Here is a 23,281-nt window from a genome sequence, read left to right as displayed (position 1 = left end):
TGATAATCAAATATTTGTTTTGAATAGTCATAAAATCTGCAAGATTGGTGGCCACTTTAAAATAAGTCAATAAGAAGTGTTTTTAACCTTTTGAATTTTCAGCTTTTAACATTTTCAACCATTTTTTAAACAATGTCTTAGGTATGTAGTCATGCAGTTATTTTAAACATAATCTCATATCAAATAGTAAACAAGTTAACAATCTTAATAAACACGATAAAGATATTAATAATAAAAAAAAATACAGAAACATTTTTTGTATAATAATGATAATAATAAATAAGATTGTATATAAAAGTATACAACAAAACTTTAAAACAATAGAATTACATCACACACAAAAATAGTTCATGAGGCAGAGACACATCACAGATAGACAAGGAATTCAAAAGATCAGTCATTTCTTCAAATTAATTGAACACAGAAAAAAATCAGTTTTTTAAATTTATTCTGAAATTTCTTACGAATTTAGATATATCTATACATTTACTACTAAAACAAGGCAAAATTTTGAAGCATTTATTTTATATTTATGACTAACATTTTTATCTAATAAACTTTAAAAATAAAATGTAAAATAATGCAGTATTATCAGATCATCAGATAGTAACAGTAAGTAAAGCATACAATTGAAGTCTATATAAATACATATATATTGATACCTTTTTATTATAAATGCTCTAATTCTAGTGGTAGCAGTTAATAATGTTTATAAAGAAGCTATATATAATGCTTGTATAGTTTACTGTTTTTTAATTAATATATCATTGGATTCATCATTTAAAAAACTCTACAAATATGTAACTATTGGTCCAATAGTTTCAAATACCTAAAAAAAAAATTAAAGATAACTGATGACTGAAGCCAAGTGATGACAAAAACTCAAATGACCCTTTGGTCAAAATAAGGTAAAAAGTAAGAGTATATGTAAATAAAAGAAAAACTATCACATTTCAAAATGATTTTTGATTTAGTTCATGTTATTTGTTTTTAAACACTATATAAATCATGCCACAAATAGCTTGAATTATTGGTCACTAGCTATATTAAGTAAACTGTGAAACTATATAGAAATAAGGAGATGTGGTACAATTATCCTTTTAAATGTAAATTGATGATTATTGACAAACTGTTGGAGTTGTGGCAAGTAAATGAGAGAAATGTGTTATCCTTGGCCTTTGATTTATATGCATTGTATAGATCTATATAACTGAAAATACAAAAGATAAAAAAGATAAAAAAAAATCAGAAATTTAACATAGCTTGATTTCTAGAGACAAGGTTTCTTAAATCTATAAATCAGATTTTTTTTTATCTGACCTGTTTTGATATTCTAAGAATCATGTTAACAATATAAAACTTAATATTAACTCACAGATTAAAGAAATGAATACTACATGTACTTATTTTATGTTTTTTTTATAAAATATGGCAAGGTCTATCAGAAATAATTCTTATTAAAGGAGCACTAGCTACGATATATATACAAAAATAAAGTATGATTTTTTTTAGATTAATCATTAATTGAATTGGAATAATGAAATAATAATTTGCTTTTAGCAATCAATTTGCTTTAATTTTGTTGAAATAAGCGATTATACATAATTTTTGACGGATTCACTTGCAAGTGAATACGTCATCATCATTCTAACCGATATTCATGTGAACTCAATTTAACCCCCTAGCTAGAGACTGACAACGCATGCATTGTACGTGAACTGGTTATTTAAAGAAACAAAATGTCAACAATGAAAGGGAAAATATGGTAAATCATTTGATTACTAATTCGATCCACATAAATCATTCTTATACGGTTAAAAACAATAAGAAACTTATATTTTTAATCTATAAATTCAAATCAAACAGACCTATAAAAATCCAATTGCACGTGCTGGTTTAACCTATTCATATCTTTATTTGTGTTTACATCGCTTATATGGTCATCTGAGGTCAAATCGATGGTTAATTAGATGGCATCTGGATTTTAATACACACGAAACGAACCTACATATCATCTACCCCATGCTCCGTAAACTGTTTATTTTAAACGTTTGATAGATTGGATAAATGTTTTACATTGTTATTAATCAAATGTGAGAATTTGAGTCAAATTGGTGACCATGAATTTGACAGCTAGTGCCCCTTTAAGGAATGTCTGTCATTTTTTTTCTGTCTATGAAGAAATCACATTAAAAATGTGGTGCACTCTGACTAAAATAGTGTGTTATTTAAAAGTGTGCATCACATTTAGAGATTATTCCCCAAACAGAAAAAATATTACAGTAATTTCTTATAATATAATTCTAAATTCAATTTTCAGGAATAACTCATGAAAAATGTAATGACTTCACAGTCACATTACAAAATTTTATCTATCTATGAGCTGAAAGATAAAAACTTACAGCCAACCAGAAAATGTATTACATATAAAATTAAACTATTTTTTTATAATCTTAAAAATCTTATTTGATTAAAATAAAAACTCACAGAAGATGAGTGAGGAGGAGATATAGTTCACAACCTTATATCAAGGATTTGTATGGTGTCACTAAACAAATCATTGCCTGTATGCATATATGGAATTTGTTCATTATTCAAAATCACAAAATAACATCACTAACCTTTCAAATTTAACATAAAATTTAGTATTATAGATAATGCAATCCTCCCCCATTCTGTAATGAAACATTTTACATAAAGTTATCATGGCTGGTAAAAGTTTGCATACAGATTGTTTGGGTTTAAGCAAAATATTCTTTCCTTGGGTTTCAAGGTTACCACATGAAGAGGTACTTTTTGTTGCTGCATATCAAACACAATAAAATTAATTAAATAAATCAAATAAATAATAAAATGAAAAGAATGATAAAAAAATCCTAAAATAGTATAAGGCAAGAAGTATACAATATTATTGCACAACTAAAATAAAAAGCACCAGCATTAGCATTATGAATACACAATTATGCTAAATCTATAAATAAATTAACATGAATTAGCATTTTGTATACACAATTATGCTAAGTCTATAAATAAATTAACATGAATTAGCATTTTGTATACACAATTATGCTAAGTCTATAAATAAATTAACATGATAAAGATACAAAAAATATAAATGCATCAAGAAGAAATGGATGAATATTATTTCATACTGTCTAATTATATTGGAATTTACAGTATTGTATACCAGTTACTCTTCTTAAATAAAAGTAAACACTAACCATGCTAACAGAAGTAAAATAAATGTACAGTTTGTATAGGAACAATATGTCCACTAAACTTAAATATAAAAAAAAAAAAATCATTTATAAGTATTGGTGGGGAAAATAAATTTTCAATGTAAGTCATATTTACCAAATACATGTATTGACAACATTAAAATTGCTTCTATGTGAATATCTATAAAAATAGCAAATTCATTTCTTCTATTCCAAGCAAAAACTATTTGTTCGCATCAGTGCAAAATTTTATGTTCACACACATACAATTACACAAATTTTTAACACCTGCTGAAGATTCAGATTCCTCCATTATAGTCTACATGTATGTCTATTCAAAAGTCCATATTTATGGAACTGAAAAAGATATTAACTTAAAATTTTGAACCTCTGTTATTGTCTTTTAAAAGGTATACAAAGTTTTGAAACATTTTCAATAGTGCCTCACTTTCCCTATTACAAAATGTAGAGTATAGTACATGTACTACATAATTATACATGAATAATAATAAACAAACAAAAAAACTTTATATATATAAAAATTAATTAATAACTCTGATTTCGGAATGTGTGGTTTTAAATATTTGACAACATATCTGCACATATGAGTCAATATCCCTAATGCTCCTCAAATTCAGTCACTAAAATATAATATGTAAACAAAAAATCTCTGTGCTGGGATATTGGACATGTTGCAATTTTAACAAGTGACTCTTCTGATTCAAGCGCAGAGAACCATAAAATAAAAGTGTGAAAACTATGGAGTTCAAAAAAGTATGCAAAGAACTGAATTTCTGAAGAATATCTTCTTTAACAAGAAAGTGATTTGATTGAGGAGCCATTTCAAAAAGCACTTTATTTGACTTTATTTCGGGTAAGATTTAAAAAAAAATAAAATATAATCTCACTTCATAGTTCATACTCCGACGGATTGAACAACATATATGTGAAAATGTCTTAGCTTTGAAACAAGCCATCATACATGTACATGTATACATATTTACCATAAATCATGTGGACAGAGAAATTGCTATCATTACCGCCTGCATTGTTCTATGTATATGATGCATATATATTTTATATTAAATTTATATTATAAATAATAACATTTATATTTTTTTGTTATTATTGCTGCTGTTTTGTACACTTTTTAGGCGTTTTATATAATTTATTTATTGTGTACATGTATCATTACTCATAACAATCAGGTGCCCTCATGGGAAAAATCAAAATTGTTGACTATTATTCAGACATTTTATATATATTTATAGATATATGTAAATCCTTAACAAGAAACAAAAAGCTGATAGAATAAAAATATATAAACTGATCAATAATGACAATAAAGACTTAACAACTTATATTATATGAACTACCTTCTTGTAGAATTTTTCTATATTAACTTAAAACACAACAATTTTAAAATCAATTTACTACAAATCTTTTACTGCTCTGTATTTCTTTCACTTGTTTCAGCCTGTACTGCTGTTGGTTGCTCTTCATCCACATGTTTGGTATATTTGGTACCAGTCTTTTCTATAGAACTTTTCAGTGCCGTTCGCTCTTCATCCTCGTCCTTGTCAGACTTCATATAGAAATGGAATCCAATATTGAGTTCAGGTATATCATACAGCACACTCATTAACAGCATCATACCCCACAATCCAATCACTAAATAGCCTATCAAAACAATAATAATAAACTTAGGGTGTGTAAACTTATCCATTGTCTACATCAATTAAACATCTCTATACATTCTCATTACAAAGTCTGCTGTAATATGACAGTAAATAACAAGCTACATGTATATACTATTGATTATATTATTAATATTGGAGTACCTTAATTTCTACATACCAGTTAAGTTGTCTTAGCAGATAAATAACCTTAAGTTATCTTAGCAGATAAATAACCTTAAGTTATCTTAGCAGATAAATAACCTATCAAAAAAAACTATGTATTAAATATCAGGTCTAAAGCAGCACTGAATTTAAAGGCTGAGCACTACATAAAATTAAATATAATTTTAATTTATGTCTATACATGTATACATGTAATTGATGATTTTATACTGGATTATGATAAAGATAATATCTTATATTTTATATATAGTGATTAGTATTTAAATAACATATTTCCTAAGCCCAAAGATGTATCAAAATAGTATCAGCTGAGTTTTGTCATTATTGTTTAACTGTAAAAGAATGAAAAGTTAAAAAAAATAAACCAAATCTGATACTTTTCTCATTTGGTTTAGATAAGATGATTTAGATAATAAATCATGCATGATATATTGAGATACATATTATCTCTTCACACATTATATATCACAGGCAGATCCAGGGTGGGGGTTAAGGGTGCCAGGGACCTCCCTTTCATGGGGAAAATTGGTTGATTATATAGGGAATCACTAAAACATAACTGTATTCCCCCCCTTTTTAGGTCAATCAGTGGACCCCCTTATGAAATTTTCTGGATCTGTCATTGTATATTAACTAACAAGGCCAATGTTTTAGCACATTTATTTAAAATTCAATAACCTTGAAATAAACTTACATGTGGTAGCCACCTTATAAAGGGGCCTTAACTCCTGCTCAGGATTGTCTCCAGGTATGTAGTCTCCAAGGCCTATTGTTGTCATGGAAACAAAACAATAATAGAAAGCATCAAGGTAGTTCCATGTGGGCTCCAAAGTTGAGTAAACAGCGGCAGGAATCAGAAAAATAAAGACAAGCAGCACAAGTATCACGAAAAAAAGGTGCAAAAGTTGTATATGGAAAACTTTGTACAGGTGTCCTAATTTACGAAACAGAAAGTACAAGAACACTTTAGTTGGTATCATAAGTCTCTCTACTATTGCACTAAATAAGATCAAAGTTAGAGGTATACCAATTACGGTATAAACAATAATGAATCCTTTCCCTTCATCTGATAAGGGGGTAACTCTTCCATAACCTGTAAAAAGAACAAAAATAAAATGATAAATACATGTACACTTGTACATGGCATGATAGTAATAAAATATCAAATATATATATATTAATACTGTGTGTGACAATTTCATATACTCTATGTACAATGTAGGCCCTAGAAGTTGCAAATTTCTTATGTTTCTTAAAAACTTCTTTAACAATGTTTAATAAACACAATCATGATGATAATATAATATCTAACAAATGTTTAAGTATGAGCATTGAAACCTTAAACAAAAAGATTTGCATGCAGAATATATATAGCCAGTTACACCTTTAAATGAAAGAATTTGTCAGTTTTGTGATGGAAATATGATTGAAACTGAACAACATTTTTTAATGAACTGTAATTTTTATTCGGACTTGAGAGAGGAACTTTTAAATTCACCCTTTTTATCAAACTATGTTTTTATAATCTTGAGCGTAGAAGAGAAATTTAATTATATTATGAGCTGTGAAGAAATTCAATTTTTGTTAGCTAAAACATTGCATTTGATGTTTAAGAGGAGAAAGATAAATTTATAACTTTTAAAGAACTTAAAATTTTTAATTATTATTTATTTGCATATTATTAAAGATTTTTAAATCAATTCTACCCTTTTCGTACTTTTTAGTTAAAAATTGTTAATTTACGAAGTAATTGTTTTGTATTTTTAAATTTTACTTTTGAAAAATGTATTAAATTGTGTATGCATTTAATGTGCATGAGGTAAAAGTGTCTCATATGTCTTTTAAGGCAGGAATCTAATGTATTTTTATGCTGTTTTTATCTGATGTATAATATATTATGTACAATAATGTTAGATTGTGACACTGTAATAAACTAATTACTTACTTACTTACTTACTTACTTACTATATATTTAGTCTATACAAAGATGCAGATCTTAGTCAAATGTCATTTTGACATGAACAATCAGATGGATGTTTGTCATAAATTTTAAATTGTACTGAAATTGCAGTTATCATCAAAAGTACCAGGATTATAGTTTCGTCTACATAAGACTCATCAGTTAAGTTCAGATCAAAATAGTTATAAAGCCAAATAAGTACTATATTGAAGAGCATTGAGGACCCAAAATTCCAAAAAAGTTGTGCCAAAACAAGTTAAGGTAAACTACCGGTATTCCTGGGATAAGAAAATCCTTAGTTTTTCAAAAATTCAAAGTTTTTGTTAAACTACCAGTAAATGTAATATATATTTATTTAGTCAACCATCTTTCAAAATTATGGCTCTTTATTTACATTAACAGTGGAAGACGTCTGATAATCATAAGACAAGATCATTAGATGCAAATGAAACAAAAATTTATACTATATATATTATACTTTGGAACCATCTAGGCTATTTCAGGAAATAAAACCTTATTGACAGATAAGCTTTTTATACAGATATTAAGATAAGATATTTTTATTACAATTAAAGGTCCCATGAAGAGTAAAGTAATTTATTACAATGATTTTTATTATTGTTACAATAATGTTGACATAAATATTAATTTAACTATTTCTTATATTAGATGTTAAACTACAGCCAGATCAGAGCCATAAATATATAAAAGGCATAACAATATATCTATTATTAACAGGCAAATATTCTCAAAGTCTTAAATAAAACAATATACCTATACTATATTGATAGTATTCTCAGTTCCAAACATTTATTAATATTAATAGCAATATTTTTCAATACCTCTATATATAGCTAGGTTTTCTTGAATAAAACACCAATTAAATCTGGCACTTGTCATACATGTTCATATAATAAGACACACCACTTCTGGATGTAAATGTTTCACAAATCATCAACATTTGGGCATATTTGAATGCAATTAATACATTTTATCATATTTTTATATCTTGAAATGATATACAATGTATACAACTTTTTTAGTCAGGTTCAGATGAACTCTGTTTGATGGACATGGACAGAACAGTTCAACACATGACAATGATTCAATGTACCAAATGTATTTTATTGTTGCTTGCTTAATGGCAATTGATACAATGTAAGTAATACAAATGATAGGTTAAGCAAGGTGGGATGATAAGCTGCTGTTTTAGCAATTTGACTGCCACTAGAAATTAAAACAATGGTATACTCAAAGGGCATAAATTTAGTCTTAAAACACTCTGGTCACCTACATGTGTATGGTCTGTAACTAAATATATCATGTATTTATATATATGTATAGTGGATCCATATAATATAACTGATTTGTAAACATGCAGACTGTGTGGCACATTATCTATACCCTGTCATCTAATTTTGACCAGACGTGGCTGCAATTTTATACATTTTCCTTTCAACACAGCCAAAGGTATAATTCATTTTTAAAAGTAAGGGCTTTACTGCCAGTCAGAAGGCCAAGTTGACCATATTTCTATACCAAGTTAACATTAGGTCAAATATATTCAAAATTATTAAAGTCAACCTGTTACTTTTATTTTAAGTAGTCATTGAACCATGAGATCGATTAGGTCAACGACAGTGAGAAAGCCGATTCTAGTTCGAGAGCAATAAATAGATGACCAAAGAATGGAGAATGGCAAAAGATTTGAAAGCCCAAAAAATATATAAAGTGTTCCAATTTAACAAACTGTTATTTGTACAAATATATATATGTTACCTATAGTTGTTAGCACTGTAACAGAGAAGAAAATTGACTGTCCAAAGCTCCAGTTAGGTTCTGCCATTGTTACATTTTTAGTGGATGATACACCTTTATGAGCAGCATTGTTGATTTCAATCAGAAACTTTTCCAAGTCATCATCTGAAAAATGAAACCAGTATAAAACGTTTGCTATTATTTATAGAAATAGTACATGTATATGAATATATATAGATAATTTGAGACAATTTAATAATGTGTCAGACATTTGCTAAAAAATTTGAAAAAAATATATATCTCTTCAAAAAAACAACAACTAAAAACACTTTTTGACACCCCCCCCCCTTTTTTGGAGTTGTTACCCCCAAATGCAATCAAAGCATTCCCTTTCTAGTATGGAACCTTGTAGTACAATTTTAGAGATATCCATTCACTTAAACACAAGTTAGAATTTGGATAAAAAGCTTGTTTTTCCCCATTTTTGCCCCTAACTCCTGCTAACTCAAATCCCAGCAATCCCTTTGTGATAAATGGAACAGTATCTGATTGTGGTACAATGTCAGAGATATCCATACAATTACAGTAACACATAAGTTATTTTCTGGAAACTACAAAATTGCTTGTTTATTGCCCCTTATTCCTAAACTGTTGTTACCCTAAAAAACAATCCCAACCTTCCTTTTGTGGTATTGAACCTTCTTGAAATATTTTATAGGGATCCATTTACTTAAAAACTAAAGTCATGAAAGTTATTGTCTGTAAACCAAATGTGTCTTTAGACAGCGACAACATCAAAAAAAATTGTGGTTGTATAAAAACTAAGTCCATATATACATGTATATCATGATATAATATCATTTTCATGTATAAGTAATATATAAGGAAAAACAGGAATTTTATCCGAAATATATTTTTACAAAATTACCTTCTAGATATCTATTCTATTCTATTCTACCATATAGTGACCGCCTTCAACAAATTGAAGATTATGTCACAGGAGGAAACTTACAACAAGACATAGATTGGAAAAATGTACAATTTTTAAAAAATAGGAAAAATTAAAAATTTTAAATGTTTTGTATAATAAAGTAAGATGTTGTAATTGAGTTAATATTGATGCTTTGAAATTGAAGATTTGAAAGAGTCGACTGAAGTGCAATTTACAATGTTGTCCGGTAGTTTGTTCCAGTCGGTGATAGTTCTTGGAAAATATGACTCTTTTCTGTACTGTGTTTTGCAGGATGGAATTTGGAAGCTGTTCGAATTTGTATGTCTTGTTTGTCTTTTTTGTGGAATTAATTTATTTTGTTTAGGGATTGCAACCTTTTCGTGTTCAATTTTGTAGAGCATTACCAATCTGGAGTCTTTTCTTCTGTCAGAGAGACTGCGCCATTCAAGATGTTGTAACATGTTACCAACGCTTGAGGTGTTTCTGTATTTGTTGGTAACAAAACGGGCAGCCCTCCTTTGAACTTTTTCAATGCTATCTATGTCTTGTTGTAAGTATGGATCCCAAACAGAGCAAGCATACTCTAGTGATGGTCTTACTAGGGACTTATATGCTTGCTCTTTAATGGATGTTGAACTTATGTTCAGGTTCCTCCTTAGAAAGCCTAGTGTGCTATTAGCTTTCTTGCATATGTTGTTAATATGCACATCCCATTTAAGGTTGGAACTGATGGTGACCCCCAGATATTTTGCTGTTGTTACATGTTCTAAAGAATGATTGTGTAATTTGTAGTTAAATGTGATTGGTTTTTTATTTCTGGTGACTGAAATTACATTACACTTATCTGGGTGGAATGCCATTTTCCAGGTAGTTTCCCACGATGCCAGTTTGTCAAGATCTTTTTGTAGTGTTAATGCATCGGAGTTTGATTTTATTGCCAAATAAACTATTGTGTCGTCTGCAAATAAACGTACTGTAGATGTTAGACCAGATGGAATGTCATTAATATAGTACAAGAAGAGACTTGGTCCAAGAACTGACCCCTGTGGAACCCCTGACTCAACTGCAACATACTCAGATTTTTCCCCCTCTAGAACTACTGCCTGTTTGCGATTGCTAAGAAAATTTTGTATCCAGTAATTTAATTCCCCCTGTATCCCGTAATGATGAAGCTTATTAGTTAAAAAAGAATGTGAAACTTTATCGAATGCTTTAGAAAAATCCATGACCAAAATATCTGTTTGTTTACCATTTTCCATGTTTAGTGAGACATCGTCTATAAATTCCAGTAGTTGTGTTTCGCAGGATCGATTTCTGCGAAATCCATGCTGTAGGGGATATAAAATGTTGTGATTATCTGCATGTTTCATGATGTGTTTTACTACGATGTGTTCTAAAAGTTTGCAACAAATACATGTGAGTGATATAGGACGGTAGTTTTCAGGGTTATATTTTTGGCCTTTTTTGTATACAGGAGAGACATGGGCAGTTTTCCAGTCATCTGGAACAACGCCTGTTTTGATTGACTTCTCAAAGATAATAGTGAGTATGGGTGCAATTTCATGTGAAAGTTCTTTTAAAAATCTTGGTTTAATTTCATCTGGTCCTGCTGCTTTGTTTGGATTTAAGTTATGTAAGAGTTTTTGTATACCTTCTGTTTTTATTATTAATTTTGATATGGGTGGAAAAGAAGTATTCTGTGGCATGTTACACTGTTTGACAAATTCTGTATGAGAAATATTAGATGCTGGTGTAAATACAGACTGGAATTGTGCGTTAAGTGCCCCAGCTTTTTGTAGTGGATCAGTTAGAAGTTTGCCATCTTGTTTGATTTCAGTAATACCACTATAATCAGTTTTTTTATGTTTAATGTAGGTCCAAAATTTTTTCATAGTGCCAAAATTTGTTTCATCTTGTGGTGGTAATATGATGCTTTCAATGTATTCCCAGTATGATTTTCGTATACTTTTCTGCACCTGGTGTTTAACCTCTTTGTATTTTTTAGCAAGTGATGCATTCCCAGATTTTTTTGATTTTTTATAAAGTCTATCTCTTTTTCTAATGAGTCTTTTTGTTTCTATTGTGACCCATGGGTGACCGTCCTTTGTTTTTGCTGTTTTATGTGGGATGTGATCTTTCACTGCTTTTGTTATTGTTGTTTTAAAACAGTTCCACATTTCATTTACACAAAGATGTTGCTGATTTTCACAGAGATGTTTATATAAGGTGTTAATTTCTTGTTTAATTGTGCTCCAGTTTGCTTTTTTGTATAATGGAATTATTCTTGGCTTTTGTTTAAGTTTTGATGAAGCTATTGCAAATTCTGCGAACACAATATCATGATCAGATAGGCCAGGGATAACTTCAACACGCTGTACTTGGTTTGGTAAGTTTGTAATTATCAGATCAAGAATATTGTCTTTACGTGTAGGGACATCAACAATTTGTGTGAGACATGTGTCGTCAAGTGAGTTGCCAAAGAAGTAATGAAGGTGTGGGTAAGTAGTGTTTGGTTTTAATGATCTGTTATTCCAATCCCAACCTGGGAGATTAAAGTCTCCCCCTATAATAAGCGTAGAATTTTTTATTTGTGTGGCTTTTCTTATCATCAAGTCAAAATTTTTGAGGCTAGTTTCATCAGATGTTCTTGGATTATAGAAAGAGCTTAGGTACAGTGTTTTCGAGCCAACAATGTCTACTTTTGCCCAGACCATTTCTGTTTTGTCTGGGGGTGCAAGTTCATAAACCTCAGAGCTAATAAGTTCTTTCTTTATAGCTATAAGAACACCACCCCCTTCTTTGTCTGTTTCTGTTTTCTTTCTGTCATTTCTGTACAATTTATAATTGTCAGGGAATATTTCAACATCTTTTATTTTGGGGTTTAGCCAAGTTTCTGTGCCAAATATTATGTCAGGCTTTGTGCTGTCAATGATGTTATTTACTAGGTGTTGCTTGTTTTTGATTGACTGAAAGTTAATATTGAGTACTCTCAAAGGCTTATTAAAGGATGACACCCGAGTTTTTTTACGTATGGGTGTAGATGCATGAAGAGGCTTGATGTTTTGATTCTGATAATCTGGACTTGATGGAGGATTTGATTGATTGATGTCTCCAATATAAAGACTTGCAAATGGATTTGGTGAATCAATACTATGTAAGTCAAAAAGTACCGTGCTGTAGTTAGGTTTGTCACAGATAATGCAGTGCCAGCTTATCATGCTGTCATTTAGATCTTCGTAACTTTTTGAGTGGATACCTTGGCAATTTATATGAAACCACTGATCACATGTCTCACATACAATGCCTTTGTGGTCCCAGTTTACTGACTGATCACAAGTACCACACAAATATTTTGTGCTGTCATTACTAGGGCCAGGATTTGTCTGGATATCATTAGACTTCATGATCATGAGTAAAAGAAAAAATAAGAGCATTTTAGATGGTTTTAATTTTGTCCATCTAGGATCTTGCTTTGCCATCTTGTATATATGGTGTTCTTAATACTAAGATAAACATGCATGTTATGGAGGTATTTAAGATTAGATGTTATTTCAAACATGAATGATAAACTACAATGAAACTGATTATGTAGGTTCTGAATAACTACACAGGTGACTGTATTCATATGGGTCATAGCAGTGTTACTGTTAATGCTGTTGGTCAAAATTGAATACTCGTTAACTTTTGGTATTTTTTCATTTTCAACTACATTTGGATGTTTCTCTTCTATGAGTATATAGTAGCTATGATAACAAAGTAATATAAAATTGTCTTTATGTTCATGGTGTAATACAAGTGACTTACCGGTATGTGATGGACCTGGACCGGTGCTCAGGACTTGGGCTTTGTAGTGTTATGGGCCGATGAATAGTTATCTTCTGTCCCTATTGCTGACCTAGGGCTTGGATGATGGAATGATGAGCAATGTTAATGTGCAGCTATGATATTTCAGTGCAAGGTGTCAAAAAATGATGATGGGTCAGTCTGTGGACTGTTTTTGTTTACACCGGAAGTCAATGAAAAACACAATTATAAACAACAAATCATGTGACAATTTCGGCGGTAAATTTTGAGGACACTTTGATATTTTACAAATAGTCAAAATGTATTTTTTTGTAAGACTGAGCTATGAAATCAATAGTTGAAATACTTCTAAATGTTCTGTTCAGTTCAAATTGTGAATAAATTATCTATTAAACAACGAATTCGAGAATTTTTTCTCGGAGCTCAGAACAGCTGATCTAGACTTGACGCATGCGCCTCCTCCTAAAAGTGAATAAACCACAAGCTGAAAGAATAGCAAGGACTTGAAGGTTATGGACATCTTACCATACATATCAAATTTATATTTGCATTTAACTAATTTCAATAAAAAATAATTTTACCGAGTCTACAAATGTATTACACATCTGAATACACCGTATCACTATTTGTCCGCCATTACCGTTATCACACAGGTTCCCATAAAATTTTGACGTCACAATCCAAAATACATGTATCCGACACCACAATGGAAAATGGATTGTTGTATGACGTCAATAGTTCCAGGGGAACAGATTCTCGGGGCAGCAGGAAATAGTTATAAGGTGTATTGAAACCTACAAAACACTTTATAAATCGCTTTATTTGCCAGTCCATACAAATTGACAATCTAGTGCTAAGGAGGCTGCTTTGACATACATGTAGCTGAAAAGTATCAACTTCATTTTCTAATTCCTTTGGGAAACATTTATATTTTAAGGTTCTGTCAGGATCTGGGTTTTATAAATGATAAAATCATAATTACCGGTAAGACATTTACTATGGTCTTTTAGAAATTTTCCCCTCACATCACGAACATGTACAGTCAAATCTCTTTCCCTTGGTCCTTCTATTGCTGAAAAAACAGATGCTCCAATAACAATGTAAAGCAAATAGAACCCAGACAGTGCTAATAGTCGCACTGTACTTTTTCTGAAGGATAATGACATGATGAATTTTGATGGAACCTTTTGAAGAAAGTTGAGTTGCAAAAAAATACCAAAGTTCTGCGGATTGAAAGGATCCTTCAACTTATTGTCTTGCGCTGATTTGTTTTTAATTTCCTGACTCACATCAAACAGAGTAAGTCATTGAAATATAACATATTGTAGCAAAATCGTCCTCATTATGGTGACCGTGGAACGCAGATTGATTGGACACCGGAAAAAATTACCCTGCGATATATTCCACTGTAACTACTTGATATTATATTCTATATCAGCAGACATGAAATCCGTAAGATGTATTTCTGCATTTTTACGCTAAATTAGTTGATAACTGTCTATAAATTAAATGGAAAAAGATAAATATAATAATGAGGGATACTTTTCGCTTTTTCCTAGGCAGCGCATGAATACAAGCGGAAGATGAACTGTCAAAGTTGGCGCATTATTTGAAGATCTCTGTAGCAATGTATATATTAATTTGGCTTATCTATCAACTAATGAACTACCTTTGACATAAAAAGCCTATTTACTTGCATAATTTTAAAAATGTAAGGGTATTCCAACAACTGTCAATATCATATTAGGGCCAGAGCTTGTTTTTTTGTTCCATAACTTTATTATTTTTTAGCTCACCTGGCCAAGTGTCGTTGTGAGCTTTTCCAATCACTTGTCCGTCGTCGTTAACTTTTACAAAAATCTTCTCCTCTGAAACTACTGGGCCAAATTTTACCAAACTTGGCCAAAATCATCATTGGGGTTTCTAGTTTGAAAAATGTGTCCGGTGACCCGGTCAAACAACCAAGATGGCCGACATGGCTAAAAATAGAACATAGGGGTAAAATGCGGTTTTTGGCTTATAACTCATAAACCAAAGCATATAGAGCAGATCTGACGTGGGGTTAAATTGTTCATCAGGTCAAGATCTATCTGCTCTGAAATTTTCAGGTGAATCGGACAACCCGTTGTTTGGTTGCTGCCCCTGAATTGGTAATTTTATGGAAATTTTACTGTTTTTGGTTATTATCTTGAATATTATTATAGATAGAGATAAACTGTAAACAGAAATAATGTTCAGCAAATTAAAATTTACAACATGACTGAAATGGTCAATTGACCCCCTAAGGAGTTATTGTCCTTTATAGTCAATTTTTAACAATTTTCATAAAATTTGTGAATTTTTACTAACATTTTCTACTGAAACTAATGGGCCAAGTTCAGGAAGTAGATCTGAAAAAAAAGTTAATGATTTTGAGTTCATTAGTAGAATGAAAAATTCAGGAAATTTTCCCGAAATTATATTATTATTTTTTTATTGATTTTTCTACCATCCCATATAAAATGTAGTCCAAATCATTATGACATCTTGAAAGGGGGTCTGATCCCGGATCACACTTATTGTTTAGTGAGAATTCTATATCCAACTTCTAGTTTCCAAAATAGTGCTTGTGCTCCCCAATGCGACCCACTTACAAGGCTTTTATATTTATTTGCTTTGACTACAGTGTCAAAGCAAAAAAATATAAATAGCCTTTCAAGATTCAATAATTATTAGGACTATAGTCTATATAAAAGGATATTCAAATAGAACGTACAATTAAAGTATAAGTGAGTTTTAACAAGAGTTAAGATTGTACATGCAAGACTTTAATAAATATCTAAGAGAGAAAATCCAGTGTCAAACAGCAACACCTACTGAATACAGACATTATCATTATTTGGAAATCTACACTGCAGTGCTTGACCTGAGAATCTGCTCCTTTGAAATATTAACGTCCTACAGCAATCACTTTTCTATTATGGCATCAGATTTTTCTGTGTTTTACCAGAAGCTCTGTGATTGTCCAGTAATGCCTAATGGCAGACAATGAATGACATAGGTGCTGATTATCAATTAAAAAAAAATAATGGCTGAATAATTCATGCAATATAGCATCATATCAATATAACATTTATAGACGGAAATCTTCCTTTCGGGAATAATTGTTCAAATGTACCCTTATTATTTTTTCAGATAAAAACTATGCGGTTGACATGCAATGTAGATGTGGTGAACAGAAATCTTCCATCAGCTAATATTAAAAAATCAAGTAAAGCTCAGCATACACAGTTGTCTATTGGTAAAAAACCAGGTGGGGGATCAAAAGAGGCTCCATTATTCTTGATGATGTGTAGAGCCAAAGATCGTAATGGTACAAAATTCAAGGTCAGTAACTAGATCATCTCATTTTTAGCTAATCTGTTGCTCTTCCAAGTCCACCTGTCATCAAATTTTTTTTTTTAAATCTTTGAAACTACTGGGCTAAATGTTACCAAACTACTGTGAGCTTTTCAGTTTTAAAGGATTCATAGGGTCTAAATGAAATACATTGGGGCACCATCCTGCATAAACCCTGCGGTCGGAAACCATGTTGAAATAGAACAAAAGAATCAAAGCTCTTTATTAGAGAAGGCGACAAATGTTTACTGTATTGTTTACTATAGTGACAGATTTTTTTAAAATTAATAGAAACAATCAAAATTGCAATTTTCTTGTCAATTACGAGGTGTTTTATTTTAAAAACACCATTTGCATATATAAGTTTTCAATTTATCTAGTACATATTTAAGCAGAACAATTAGATAGCAAGTCGACGACATGGGTATCTTTCAAGTTGGATGACGAAAATGCATAACCTCCGATTTTTTTGAAAAAATTACCACGGACACAAAACATATCAATCTATTAGTTCAGTAATTTTCGTGTCTGCCCTTCCATTATGTGATTGAAGAAAAAGTTCCAAAAAAAAGATAACAATTGTATCAAAAAGAGAAAATCGAGTGCACCTTTTTATGTTTGGGTGTGTTTGAGTTGGGTATTTTGGCTTGATATCGTACAAAGTAAGAATATTTCATACATCGTCTTGCTTCAGATTCTATCATTTTTATATATTAAAGCTACAGGTTGACTTTATAACACAAAAAAATAAAAGTACTAAAAGATGAAATATATGGGTCAAGTGAAATACCTATCTAATGAGTCACAAAAACAGAGAAGGCGTGTTTGAATAGCTATTGTTTTACTGAAAGTACTTGACGACAGTCTTACAAGTTGGATGATGAAAATGCATATCTTCGAAAAATTCTATTTTTTTTGTGTGTGATAAATAGGGTTTATAGTCTTCATACACTAAAAAAATCTTTTTTAAATGTTTATGAATTTTTGAAAATTACACCTGACAACCGATCAGACAAATAGTTTTAAGTTGAATCAATGCAGACAAGATCATTAACCGATGCTCATTAGCTAGTTGATACATTTTTCTTTTAAAATATAACTGACATATAAGAATTGTAATGGTGCAATGTGGGAAAATTTATCCGTTTCTAAGAGAAAAATTGGTAGCGCGTCATCCCTACAATGGCTTCCATTTCTACGATTGTGAAAACGAACTAGCGTAATGGGGAGATAATTTTGACGAGGTAGACTCCTGACTGCTGTAGGGAAAACACATGATGTTTCCAGTGATTTTGATTGTATTCTTTTTTGGGTTAAAAGTAAATTATTTAAACCTATAAATCTTTTCAGATAATTTTACAACACATGTTCATGTATGATAGGAAAAGTATTTGATAAAAAAATTGCCTATCAAATGCATATTAAAAAATTAAAAAATTTGATTATACCTTTCAGATAAAAGATAATGTTCAGCAAATTTTCGGGAAATTCTTAAATGAAGGGAAAGCTACAATTCGCTTTAAAGAACCTGAACAGGATATATGCTTAAGCAAGGTAGGGTCGAAGATATTAATTTAATTATTAATTGATATCCATTTACAATACTTCATGCTAAAAAAGTCAAAGGTACCAGAGAATGACATGAAAAACAAATGCACAGGCAATTTATGGTGTTGTAGAGTAAATTTCTGTGTATATAAAGAAAGATGCAAAAGTTGGTGATTAGGTCAGTTTATATGGAGAGAACCACTAGTGGTAGGTCAAAGATAATTGGTCTGTCAAGGTATCTTGACTTTAAACATTTGCCAAATATTACAATTTAATATCAGCATCTACATTATACATGTACTTTTAAAATAACATAAAGGGAAGACAAATCTGTTTGCATGTCAACACTTTATTTAGTTTATTATATTAATAAGTTAACACATGTACACAGTCTGTAAATGAAGACATAAATTAACAGCCAACTGCAAACCCCAGAAAAAATTCTCAAGCAAATAAAAGGTTAATGAAACCTTCTCCAGATATGACCATTGTCACTGCAAAAATATGAAACAATATTTAAAATAAATATCCTCAGAATAGTTTTAGTAATTATAAACATGATTGAAATGAGAACTAATGGGAAAATGAGGTAAGCTCTGATACCTCTTTCTAAGTTGTACTCAGGCCAAAAAAAAATATATGTCTGTTTACAGTTACCTGACCGACCCTATTTTGAGCGCTGACCCTTAGCCATTTTATTGCCGTCGGAAAATAAAAAATAATCTGAACACGTGTTCAAAGTGAAGAAAGTGTTGCCTGATACATCCCTATGTTCATATTCATGAATATCATATGATAGCTGTTTTAAGGAAATTCGCGACTCGTGTAATGAAATAAACATTTTGCTGCCATTTTTTTCCAATCAATAACAAAGGGACATAATCCAATCATTATAAATACGGGTGAACTTGGCCCATGAAAAACTTGGGCCACGGCAAGACAGACCACACAACTCAAAATCATGGCTCAAAAAATAAAATGGAAATACCGACCTACCTACCCTATTTATTTTGATGATGTAACCTTAACAGACATATAATTTTTTTTTGGCCTCATCAAGCTCTCGTCAGTGTTTTGTGGATTTGAAAACCTATAAACATGATAATAAAATATGTTTTTATAATGTGAACACAACTTCGTGGCATACCACACACATACATTTTGTAAAATCTATATTCATTCATTTTTCCTTGAAAATTTGCAAAATCAAGTTTGCCAAGTTTGTTACATCCTGAAATATGAAAATAAAAATACATCTTCAAGACTTAAAAATCCAGAGATTTCAGTTTATCAGGGGTATAAAAAAAGCACTTTGATAGTTTTCCCATTATAATAAAAAGACATCTTTACCAATTTCATTTTGCAAAGGGTTCCTTAGTTAGCATGCCAAGCTGCATGGTTACCAAAATAAATGGTTAAATACAATTAACTTGTTAAATTATGCTATTATTAGTGAGAGATACAATGTACTGGGTAGTAAAAAAAAAAATCTTGCCACAAAAAGAGTGAACAAAACTTGTCATTTTTTTTTCTTTCTTCAAATGAGGAAGTATTATTCATTCCCTGATATAGTAAATAATATTTAATTTATACAAACCTTCAAAACTATGATATGTTTATTGATAAAGGAACAGATACATATATGTTAAATGTGGCCTCTTTCAAGTCCAGACAAGTCACTGGTGATGTCATAAGCATGACACAATTTATGAATTAACCTGATATGGCCATTTCACCAGGCCATACAAAAGAATAGGTGTGTTTGCCCAAACGCTACCTACCCAGAAAAAAGCTGCCTACTCAAATTCTTTTATTGTCCTGATTTGAAGAAGGTTTTTTTATTCAGATACCCATGAAGACTGACAAACACCTGATACTTCAATTTCTCTTTTTGAAAAAAAAAAAATGCCTACCTACCTACCCACTGTCTCAACCTTTGGGTAGGGTTTGGGCAAACCAAATTTTTATTAATTGTGGCCCCATAGATTTTGGTCTAAATATATAAATGCAACAGCCTTACCCAATTTATACTGAACACACATAATAACATCATATTGTAAAATAAATCTTGTTGCAAAATATCTTATTGGGTTTAGTTGTTGCTTATTTCTGATTATAAATGCAGACAAGATCTATAAAGTTATTTAACATGAAGTTAACTAATACAAAAGATTGTATTAGTTTTGTGTTATTAGGTATTCAGGATTAGGTGTTTCTCATTTACTTTAAAAAAATATTTGTTTAATACTGTAAAATGCATTAATTATAGTGTGTGCATGTCTGTCTGACAGGAATCAATTGACCTTGACACATTTTCATTTTTCAATGATCAATGTTTTAGGTCAATTCCTTAATTCTTCTTGCTGTACCGTATATTCAAATATGAATTAATTTCCTATTTTTACTTTGTAGGCTGATCCTTTGCAGTTAAAGAATTTTTTGAATCTGATGAAAAAGGCTGCTCAGGGCCAAAGTATAGATCACATCACCTTATCTGTTCTAGCACCAGCATCAGCCAAAAATGTGGAGAAGCCCAAAAGTAAAATGGTGGTTACCTCCAGAAAAGATTATCCTTTAACCACTAACTTTCCATCATCATTAATAAGTCTACAGGTTTCAAGTTGTAAATTAAAAAGAATCGATTCAAGGATATTTGATTTGAAGAAATTGCAAGTTTTGAATTTAAGTGAAAACTGTGTTGAAGAAATTTCGACAGATTTTGGAAAGTTTACCACGTTAGGAGAACTATACTTAAATAACAATCTTATCACTAGTATAAATCCACGATTTTGTTTACAAAAGAATTTGATTTTGACATTGAGTATTCTAGACTTAAGCTTCAATCAGCTGAAACTTCTTCCTCTACAAATATGTGAGTTGTCTAACCTGTATAATCTCAAGTTAAATAACAACTTGTTAGAACATTTACCTCCAACGATAGGAAGACTCAGAAATTTGAAGCATTTTACAGCTTCTCAAAACAAAATCTCACTTTTACCAGCATCTTTCATGCAGCTGAAACTGGAATATGTTGATCTCTTTGGGAATAATTTCCCTGATGAAGTTGAGGATTCTCTTTTAGAAGACAATGTTGGAGTGCCATCACTTGTAGAAGCATGTGCCAGATCTGTCAAAAAATATAGGTAAATTTGTACATTTGTAACTTTGAACTATCCAAATTTATATTTAAGATTTACAAATGTATGTAACATTTAAGGATTTTCTACTTCAAGAATAGATGGTGTTTGCTGTATTTTGCCAAACTATTCAAAATTTCATCTATGATGAGTTGATTAAAAGAGTTGTGAATGTGTTTTGTTTTCTAGACACAGGTAAACATTATGTGTAAAAAAGTGGCAGAAGTGAAGTTTTATCCTGTCCAGTACTATAGTAAAAACCTCACATAACATTTCATTGCATATAAGAAAATAACCATCACTGGAAGTTAACCAATCAAATCTCTCCCCTTATTTAATCTGTGTAGAAGATTTAGTAACCATGTAACCTCAAGTTTACAAAATATTCTATAGAAACCCCAAATAAAAAAATAATGGTGCATTGAAATACCAAAGACATATGTTTATGACAAAGAAATGTTTTACTGCAATAAAATGTACATGTATGTAGGATTAATTACCTACAACTGTCAATTTCAAGGAAATATTTTTTTATAAAACCCGATGTGAAGTACAATGATTTGGTGGTATTGTACCTAAAGCATTTTTTTTTTCTGAATCTAGAAATTAAAATCATTAATTCCTGAGTCTCAAGAAGTGTAAATCTTAAATTCCTGCAAAAATGAAGGCCCAATCTGGAAGTCCTGAAAAAACCTGATGGGACTTGAGAACAGTCTGCAGTGGGGAATCCAGGGGGAGGGTTCTGGGGTTGTAAGTATATAATCCCCATTTATTTTGGAAGATCAATGCATTTAAAGGGTACATATGATTGAAACCCCTCTTTTATCCTGAGTTTTAGTCTGTGTCTACCCATTGTACAATAGAAATAGATTTACATTATTATCATCATAAATTTCTAGTAAAATTCACATCTACTTAAGAATTGCTTAGTATTTATGTAGATATACACTTTTAAAGTGACCAACTGATGTTCTATATATTGATTTATCATTCTTAATTTAGGTATTATGTCTCAGTACAACATTAATTATTTTTCAGAGTGCCTTATACAGATGAAGATTTACATGGACATTTGTGTAGATATTTAGATTCAGCCAGACTGTGTTGGTGTGGTGCTTATTGTTTTGAGTCTAGTGCCAGATATATTCATAAAGTATCTTTGAAAGACTTGACCTCTACTTCAACTTCAATAAGTGATGCAGGAAGGAGTGAGGTTCCTATACAAGGATTTCTCTGTTCACCTCAATGTTTGAATAAGTTCAAGAAAAATCCTCGTGCATATTGGAAATAAAGATAGAAACTTTCCTAATCTATTAATTAGCTATTTGAGTTTTGAGCATTTTGTTAATGTACGTATATACATAACTGATAAGTACCCAATATTTCAAAAAATGTCCTGACAATTTGATTATAGAGCATTATAATAAACCTGTTTCTAAGATGTTTACCATATTTTATTTTTGTATATTAAAGAATATGAAATTAAAAAGTCCATATTTAGTTAATTCCCTTTTTTTATTGACTTGAATTGATTTAAGTGGACTACATTCAGTGGCGGATGCAGGAATTTTCGAAAGGGGGGGTGCTAGCCCAGGGCAAAGGGGGGGTGCAGGGGGGGGTGCAAAATTATCCCGATTCAAATGCATTGATCGGCCAAAATAAAG

At 30.7% G+C, this 23,281-nt stretch overlaps 2 protein-coding genes across 4 annotated transcripts; one reads left to right on the top strand and one right to left on the bottom strand.

Moving 5' to 3' along the window:
* Nucleotides 1–4,106: 4,106 nt before the first annotated feature.
* Nucleotides 4,107–14,943, bottom strand: LOC134712380 (potassium channel subfamily K member 1-like). The gene is made up of 4 exons (XM_063573870.1): nt 14,537–14,943; nt 8,820–8,963; nt 5,775–6,173; nt 4,107–4,898 (listed from the first exon to the last, which is right to left on the bottom strand). Exons 1-4 carry the CDS (start codon nt 14,718–14,720, stop codon nt 4,663–4,665), a joined length of 963 nt encoding a protein of 320 aa, XP_063429940.1. The 5' UTR covers nt 14,721–14,943; the 3' UTR covers nt 4,107–4,662.
* Nucleotides 14,014–23,062, top strand: LOC134712378 (leucine-rich repeat protein 1-like). Of its 3 annotated transcripts, none has more exons than XM_063573869.1 (5): nt 14,014–14,063; nt 16,729–16,920; nt 18,388–18,486; nt 20,893–21,623; nt 22,656–23,062. In XM_063573869.1, exons 2-5 carry the CDS (start codon nt 16,738–16,740, stop codon nt 22,906–22,908), a joined length of 1,266 nt encoding a protein of 421 aa, XP_063429939.1. In that variant the 5' UTR covers nt 14,014–14,063; nt 16,729–16,737; the 3' UTR covers nt 22,909–23,062. The 3 variants fall into 3 exon arrangements, with proteins under 3 accessions (XP_063429939.1, XP_063429937.1, XP_063429938.1); XM_063573867.1 differs by lacking the exon at nt 14,014–14,063 and adding an exon at nt 15,099–15,183; XM_063573868.1 differs by lacking the exon at nt 14,014–14,063 and adding an exon at nt 15,118–15,265.
* The last annotated feature ends 219 nt before the right edge of the window (nt 23,063–23,281 follow it).

This window comes from Mytilus trossulus, chromosome 3 (genome assembly GCF_036588685.1).
Source record: "Mytilus trossulus isolate FHL-02 chromosome 3, PNRI_Mtr1.1.1.hap1, whole genome shotgun sequence".
Lineage (NCBI taxonomy): Eukaryota > Metazoa > Mollusca > Bivalvia > Mytilida > Mytilidae > Mytilus > Mytilus trossulus.
This window is presented reverse-complemented; position numbering and strand designations above follow the sequence as displayed.

Coding starts and splice junctions, on each gene's coding strand:
- LOC134712380 (XM_063573870.1), bottom strand. CDS start 14,720: ATGTCATTATCCTTCAGAAAAAGTACAGTGCGACTATTAGCACTGTCT. Junction 8,964..14,536: donor CCATAGTAAATGTCTTACCG/GTAATTATGATT, acceptor TTCATTTTTCAG/ATGATGACTTGGAAAAGTTT. Junction 4,899..5,774: donor TTATAAGGTGGCTACCACAT/GTAAGTTTATTT, acceptor TTGTTTTGATAG/GCTATTTAGTGATTGGATTG.
- LOC134712378 (XM_063573869.1), top strand. CDS start 16,738: ATGCGGTTGACATGCAATGTAGATGTGGTGAACAGAAATCTTCCATCA. Junction 16,921..18,387: donor GTAATGGTACAAAATTCAAG/GTCAGTAACTAG, acceptor TATACCTTTCAG/ATAAAAGATAATGTTCAGCA. Junction 21,624..22,655: donor AGATCTGTCAAAAAATATAG/GTAAATTTGTAC, acceptor ATTATTTTTCAG/AGTGCCTTATACAGATGAAG.